Source organism: Rhopalosiphum padi, chromosome 2 (assembly GCF_020882245.1).
Source record: "Rhopalosiphum padi isolate XX-2018 chromosome 2, ASM2088224v1, whole genome shotgun sequence".
NCBI classification, from domain to species: Eukaryota; Metazoa; Arthropoda; class Insecta; order Hemiptera; family Aphididae; genus Rhopalosiphum; species Rhopalosiphum padi.
In genome coordinates, this window is record NC_083598.1 from 11,268,113 (window position 1) to 11,277,068 (window position 8,956).

Below are 8,956 nucleotides of genomic sequence, written 5' to 3' on the forward strand. Positions count from 1 at the left end.
TTTTGTTTATTATATTTGGGGAAATTTCAGTATTATTTCGTTATGTTATTATGTTGTCAAAATTAATATTATTTAATATGTTGAAAATAATAATAATTACAATAAATCAAAAATAAATGTTTATTTTTTTATTCATAAATAAATATTGATCTACAAGATAATTTGGTTTTGATTAGTGCGATAATATAATAATTATAAATAAACACCAACGTTTGACTTGGCACACCGATTGATTATTATTGGATTACACGGAATATTATAACATTAAATAACTATGATTTGAGATCGTAATTTATTCGATATTTTGAACCGGTTTCGATAATTGCTGGGTGTACGCACCGAAAGGAAAACAATGGGATGAATGATGTCAGAAATATTGTGTTAGTATTTTTTCTAACGAGACGAATATCGAACATGCATACATTAAGATTATAATCGTTATTCAAGCACAGATTAATTTAAACGATTATTGATCATACCTTTTTTTTGTTGTATAATGTTATGAACTAATTCGAGTTTGTATCCATTAATTCGAGTGTAAAGAAAACAGTACATTATTATCACCGAGAGTACACGTCTAGTCATATTATCGGTCGTGTTCTCTTGTACTATAATGTATATCACATAGTGAACCATATAAAATTGATTAATATTTACGATATTGTATTTTAAAATGTTTATTCTGATTCGTTTATCGATATTATCATAAAACTTAAAACTTAATTTTTTGTAACGATGACAAGTATAATTTTTTTTAAATCGTGTGTGTGAATTCATCAGTATATATGTTTTAGTTTATCAACTAATGTAGTTGATATTTATGTTATAAATTGTGTAAGTACCAAGGCGTATTAATAATTCAGTTATTACTTTGAATGATAAGAATAATATTGTACGTTAAATTGTTGTACACGCCATATTTATTATAGCTAATAATAAAATAAATTATTCAAAATATACGTTAAATTATTATTATTCAGTAAATTAAAAATTAATTATGGTGTAACGTTTGAAAATAACATGAGACGCTGACATGTCATAAATGGTAATAGTCATCCACCGGAACAGAATTGACTATGATTCGTTATAATATATATATAATTATGATTTCAAAACCATCCCATTATATCGACCATACCTGTCTATTTGTGATCTAATAAAATTGTAATGCAGAAAGACTTGAACACAAGGCACATCACGCCCAGTATTTCATTTATTATTATTCTTTTATTCAAATTGAATAGTAAGTACCTATGCATTTCCGTTGCAAACATTGAGCCGATTATTTTATAAATAAACACACTGTAAAATCGATACTTATTACTTAACACGTCCAATGTGAACATCGAAATCATAATGTAATAGAAACTCGTATTGCTGTTTTTACGCATCCATTCGATAAAACGACTTGTGAACAAAAATATCATTAAAACAAGGGAACTATAAGGATAAATTAAACAATTAAAAATCACTGCTTACTGTGTTTTAAAAACGGAAAATGCGTTTAAAATTCAAAACAACGTTTTTAAAAACTCACACGGGACATAAATATACCTATTAATTATATTCTATTTTTTCTTATTACGTACGAGTGTTGCACGCTGTCATATCTGCCAATACTCATAAACTTTACTGACATGGGTAACCTCGGGCATTTTTACTACATACATGTTGGGGTCAACAGCGTTGTTGAATAATATCATCGTTTATTTTGTTTGTACTTAATATACGTTCAAATAGAAAATGCTTTAAAACCGAAATTATTATTTTTTTTTCATAAGAACACGGTCAAGGAAAATATATCCATAAATATTAATCAATTATTGATTTTTTTTCTTCTATTACTTTTAGACAATAAACCAACAAAGGATATTCTTAAATTAAACGAAAATAATAAAACAAATCGATTGATTTGTCTAACCCTTTTTAGGAAATGAGTAACATAAAAATATTTTATTGGCTTATCGAAATGATAGTAATTCAATGCTCGAAAAACAGTGGTTCACGGTTTTAACTATACCTGTAACATAATATTAATGATTATGAGTTATAATAAAATTAATTACCTGTTATTTTATATTAAGCCGATATTGTACCACTGAGTTAAATAATTACGCAATTTATTTCGTTCATAATAATATTATGACAGAATGTTAAAATAACATGAAACATATTATATTCTACCAAATTCAACTATATTATTTCTAAAATTATAACGATTTGTCTGTCGATATCAAAAATATATTTTAGTTATATACCTTTATACATAAAAATTTCGTGTACGACGGGTTAGGTTACCGATTTTGATGAAATTACGACTAATGTGTGTGATTTGGTCTCTAAAATAAGATTGAATAGTAATAGTTTTTATACCGATTACTGAACTCAACATTATCTCTTTATTATGTTTGGGGTTGTGCAATAATGATTAACGAATAATACATAAAGGGTTAATCGATTGAAAAAATGCAATGCTGGACGGAACAGTTACGTAAAGTTGATACGTCAGAACTAGGAAATATCATCAATACACCAAATCAAAAAAACTAATAATATTATTTATTTTCACGCTAAATATTAGAATTAGGCAACCGAATTTAACATAGATGTTTTGTACGGGTAACGAAGGGCTCGGAGTTTAGTTTGTGTGTATATAATATTAATATAATTATTCTTAAAAATAAAAATAGATTATACAACTAGTAATAAGTTGCTTTAATTGATTCATCAATAATATGTTGAAATATATTTTATTCATTTATTGATAACAATTTTTACTATAAAATAAATTATAAATAATATTATAATATTATTTGGTATTAAAAATTAAAAAAACTTGCTAAAGCTTATACCATATCATACTCTTATATGGTTGTGACTTATATAGATGGAAATTTCAAATTAATGTAATGGTAAAATGTCGCATTATAATTAATAATATAATACACTCCAGTATTCAGAGATCATATTAATTTATTGTTAAAATGTAAAACAATACAAGACAACACATAAAAAAGAATAATATAAAGAATAACATGATTATTTAAAACAAATTATTTAAAACCAGTGTAACACAAATTAATTTTTAATTCTCAAGGCATGTGAGGTTATAAATACTAATTTACAATTAAATAAAAATTGAATAAATACATACTTAACTATAGTTTTTAAAAGTATTATATAATATCAAGCAGTAAAACTGATTGCATTTAGTCAAATAAATAAAATTAGATTATTCAATATATTACTCAACAAATAAAAAACATTTCAAATATTTAAAAAAAAAGCATTGTTGAATAGAGTCTATTCAATTATTAAATAAAAATTTAATTTTTTGATAGTTGATTGTTGATTGTATATTAAAGTAAGCCCTAAAGCTGTTATGATGTAATAATAAATGGAATGAATTATATAGCTGCGTGTAGTTTTTACTCTATGTTTTAAACTAAATTAATATTCAATAAATAAATTTAAATTTTAAACCATAAAGAATTAAATAATTTTAATTCTGAATTTGTAAGTGTTGTATCAATATCCGTATTTTATAATGATATAGAAATATTGCAAATATTTCATATAGCTGTATTCGATTTGTATGCAAATTAATGTGAAATTTTTTTTTGACTTGTACAAAACTAGATATGATAAATATAACTGGCTGCTATTAGTTTTTTAGGAATTGATTATAATCCAATTATTGCACTTATTTTTTACTCATTTTATAAACTATTAAAATTACTTATCTCATAACTTTAATATTATTTAAAGTTATTGAAGTAGGTTAATACATTTAACATTCAGCTTAAACATAATAAAATATTTTTTTAAGTATAGAATTATACAAAGTCAATATATAATATGTGTATACGATTATAGTCATGAAAAAAATGAAATAAAAAATATTTGGTTTTCTGAAGAAATATAAAACAGTCTACATATTATTATTGATCAGATATTTAAAAAATTCCAACGTCAAGAGTAGGAAATATTTATTAAATTTGTAGTTTATACAGTTTGCTAATATCGTTTGAATAAAACTTAATATTAGGTGAATACAAATGTACATTAAATAAAACAAAAACTACATTTATTATAAAAATAATTATGTTTTATTAAATAAAATTATACATTAATAGTATTTTAAATTGCACGTAGACATTTTGTTTTAATACCTTTTGATATTATTTACAAATTAATTTAAATTTAATGTAAAACATAATATGACTGGAAATATAAAAGTTAGAAATATATTTATATGCAATTTAATAAGATATAACCCCAATATTAACCAGCATTGCTACTTTTTTATGGTATAGATTATATTATACTTATAATATAAAATTTTTATAAAATAGGTAAATATGTATTAGTTGTAAACGTTTTATCGTATTTGAGCTATAAAAAAAAAAAAAAATATGAAGGGTATCAATATTTTTATAAGACATATTGTAATATCGACAAGTACGTTGTAGAAACAATAAAATATTAGAATTTTAAGGTATGTCGTACATATTAGTGATAAGTAAATTTCAAATAGGCACACGAGCTTTTTTAATAAAAAATAATATAAGTGTATTTTTCTTTCATAAGACCTTAACGACCTTTGTAGTAACCTTGTATTTGTTTGACATTTAAAAAAATATATTTTCTAAGCACCCACTAGTATTCTAGTGATTTATTTTCACATATTAAAAAGATACCAAGAAATACGTACGATATATATTTATAGTCTATGTAATATCCGACGACCGTCCAATATATTGCGAGTTAATAAATAACGTGACGACAAAGCTGCATAGCATGTTCTATGTTCGCAATATTTCAAATTCGATTTAAAGATTTTAACACAAAGGAAAAGAATTCAAACACTAATAAAAAGAAAGAATTATCGTGTTATTGACATGTCTTTTGAATAAATATCATAAATTACTTAACGTATATTATATAGATAGTAGGGGTAGTCAGCTTGCAGATTGTAAGCCACATGCGGTATACGTCTTATTTATAAAGTAAACATTTACCTATTATTATTATTATGAATTTTATTTTATTTTTTGATATTTAACTATAAAAAATTTCAAATTATATATAATGTATCTATAAATAATAAATATTTTAGATATTGATATCATTCTATTTATCCGTGCGGTCCGCGAATATTTTCATGTTGTCTACCCCTGATATATAGGTGCCTACAATATACAACATACTACGTGTGTGTTAAATTGTAAATGCAGTTAAAATATAATTATAATAATTTAGTCTCAAGATTATAAAGAAGAACTTAATATGATGAAATTAATTTATTTAACAGTATAATTTTATACTCTTGAGTCTGTCATACGCCACTAATATGAAACAAAACTTGAGATAAAAATAGTATTCTTTACTGTCTATATAATGAACATAACCAACTTTAAGTGATATGAAAAATATTATTAACATGTATACTGAAAATATACTCGTTGAATTTAAAAATAATTTAACCATCGAAAGAGAAATATTTATGTATAGAAGATAAAACCAGATCATTCAAATACTAAAATATCACCTAATTTATAATTTTTAAAACAATTATGTTAGAGAGGTAACCTCATCTATAATAAAGGAAAATTAAGTACCAATATTTTACCAACAGTTAAAAATTCCATTAGGTAAAATAAAGAATATAATAATAATATTAAATCACATATTATGATACTCGATTCAATTATTAAGCTTTCTTCAAAATATAAAAATTGTATTAAGTTAGTAATTTATAATTTTGATTATGATAATATTGAAACTTATTTACGCACGTCTTTCAATATCTAAACATGTCCATAATAGGCTATAAAATATAATCATAAAATGATGAATGATATTACACATATTCTTATATCTTACTCCAACAGCATTGTAAACATCTGTGCATTGCCAAGTAAATCACTAGCGTCTGTTGTTTCACTGTATTTAGTAACGAATAATAATTGTTACCTTTCGTCTAAAATAAAAATACTTATAATTTAGTACACACAAAATAATTCTTATTAACTCAACAAAAGTAGCTTAAGTTTTAACTTTTTCTAATATGAACATTTTATAATTTATAATGGGTATTATTTAATTTACAGCTTGAATTTTTGTATTTAAACAATTGAACATAATAAAATACCTGTAATTTTATGCTGTATTGCAAATATTTTTATTGTAAAACATAAGATTTATTTATCTTGAATGATTTTACATAGTATATAATATACGTATCATATTTGAATAGATTTCAGTACCTAAGTAACTGTTATTACAGTATGGAAATGTTGTGTTTTAGAGAATATTTAATAATGCCGTTAGTAATATTCTGACATCTAGAGTTATGTATACACAATTCAGAAATGACGAGAAAATAGGTGTAATTTTTCCCATATAGAAATGAATTATGCAAACTGTAGACAAGTATTATATTAATGTCTCTTAACTATAATTTATAGTTGTCATATTTTGTTTTGTTTATTATAACTTATGAGATAAATAGAATAAAAATAAAATAATTTCATAAGATACGTGTAAATTCAAAATCAAAATGTTTGTTATGAAATATTATATTTATAATTGAATCAACCAACTTTATAAATAACTGATATGATTCGTACAATATATTTTAGCGCCGAGAACTTTATCGGCGATTTAGTAACTCCTCCAGGCTTCAAGTTATTATAATAACATACCTCTGAAATGTATGTAGTTATAGTAAAATCGATACTTATAACTGAAGACGTATATTCTGTCGATAATAAAAAAATATGGAAAGCAAAAGAAACCTCAGAAAAATCGGATACTCGAGAACGTCATAAAAAAATATCATAATAATAATATATTCTTAGAATTACGAGAGAAAAATATAATACGTGTGTCTGGCGATGGGTACAAGGAACTAATAAACTTTATTGTATGCCACGGGACAGACATAGTACCAATTCAGTATGAATATTGTAAAGACAAAGTGTCGGTAAACGAGTGTATATAATAATATTACACACATACACATAATTATAATTATATGTACCTGTGCTAGTCATTATACGTGTGCGCGCATGAATGTCGCGTGACGAAGACGCGTGTCGAGGGCGGGAATCTTCGAAAGAAATAAACTATAAGTATACGTCATGTTATGTTAGATATGTATTTTTGTCACATTAATTTATAGTAAAACGTGGGGCGATGTACATTAATGTATTATGTCTTGGCATTGTACGGCGAAATAATAAAAAAAACAATGTCGTTTTTAAGGAATCATTCTATTTGTCTCGGCGTGACTAAATAAAAGTCTAGCCAAGTTTAAAAAATAAATTCTAGACATTTTATCAAATTCCAACTGTGTATTGGGCTGAGGGAAGAAGCCTCTTTTTTGTGAAATATTTCTAACCCTTTTTTTACTGGTCGAAGATAATGCATAAAATAGAACGTACGATGATGTCGATCCTAAAAAAAAAAACTCGACTATTGGCTTTCATAAAGATAATACGTAAGAAAGTACAAATAATCGACTTGTAATAGGTATTAATAAGTAGATCGACAGCAGAACTATCATCATCGTGTAACCAAATATCAAACACAAAATCTTCGATCGCTTACGAATATCAAACGTGTATACGCGCGTATGGGCTGATTATAATAACCGCGTGAGCCTCACGAAATATTAAAAAAAATATTTCGGAATATCACCGCGTGCCATCATTCATCAGCGATTCGCGCGATCCTTGGCCTGCAAGACGGCCAGATCATTACTCATTCGCGTAACAACGTATTATATTACGAAATTTCTAAAAAAAAAAAACGATTACACGCGAGTAATAACATATAAACCGCGAAGACTATTAAAGTCGTCGCGCGCATTGCCGGACTCGGCCGCTAAAAAGTCGTAAACTTAGCCGTTGTGGGCTGGACAGAACCCTTTGATCATCCGTGTATAGGGACAATAATATTTATAGTGTTTAACGATACGTCGAAACGCGCGTGACTTACGTCATGTCTCGGCGGCGGTGCACGTGCGCCTGAGACCACGTGTTGGCCGGCCGGCCGGTGGAGGCGACGAATTCGGAGGTGAAGGTGTGGCGGTGGTGGTGGTGGTGGTGGTGGTGGTGGAGATAGATGTGGTGTCGGCGGCGGCGGCGGCGGCGGTGCGCCGAAGACGTTATTTCTCCGCACGCGATACGTATAGTCCCTTCGGAGGGCCGCGCTTGCGCGATAGCGATCGACAAGACTGTGTGTGTATGCGCTTCAAAAACAAAACAAAAGCTGGCGAGAAAACTTCGGCCGGAGACGCGCGGACGACGGACAGGGACAGTGCGAGTGGGACGCGCACAGAAACACGGCGGGTGCGCGGGTGGGTGTGGACACGAGGAGAGGGCACTGCGAGACGACGGCGACACGACGACGACGACGGCGACGGTGACGACTGCGATACGGTACGCGGCGGGCTGCGCAGCACACGGCTTCACCACAATACAACACGTCGATAGTTTGCCGGCAACTGAGAGCCGACCGATACACACACGCACCGCACACATACACACACATACGCACACGCACACGCCAGACCCACCGCCGCCGCCGACGCCGCCGCCGCCGGAGCCGAGCACGCGGTCCTATACGCGCCTCCGCCGCCGCCCCGCCGCCGTATCGCAGTCGCTTACACCGTCCCTCGGCAGCGGCGACGGCGGTGGCGGCTACCACCCCGTGTGTCGTTAACACCCGACACGCTCGAAAACTGTTTACGAAAACGAAGAAATCCGTTTTTCCGCTTCTCACACATCGTCCCATCGCCGGCACCCGCGAAACGTCTCGCCAACGCACCCCTCCGCCGCCGCCTCAGTACACACGTGCAGTATTAATATATCGTATGCCATTCTCGACGACGTTTCCAAACCAATCGCCGGCGGCATTTGACACGTGTATTCGATGCGGTCGTGTCGTG

The 8,956-nt window shown here is 29.3% G+C and overlaps 1 protein-coding gene across 1 annotated transcript in view; it reads right to left on the reverse strand.

The window, feature by feature from the left end:
• The window catches only part of LOC132918891 (collagen alpha-1(XVIII) chain), a 233,862-nt gene extending 225,339 nt beyond the window's left edge, over positions 1-8,523 (reverse strand). Inside the window, exon 1 of the mRNA XM_060980235.1 lies at positions 8,005-8,523. Within this exon, the coding sequence (XP_060836218.1) occupies positions 8,005-8,009 (5 nt within the window). The 5' untranslated portion in view covers positions 8,010-8,523. The remainder of the gene's footprint in view (positions 1-8,004) is intronic.
• Between the last annotated feature and the right edge of the window lie 433 nt (positions 8,524-8,956).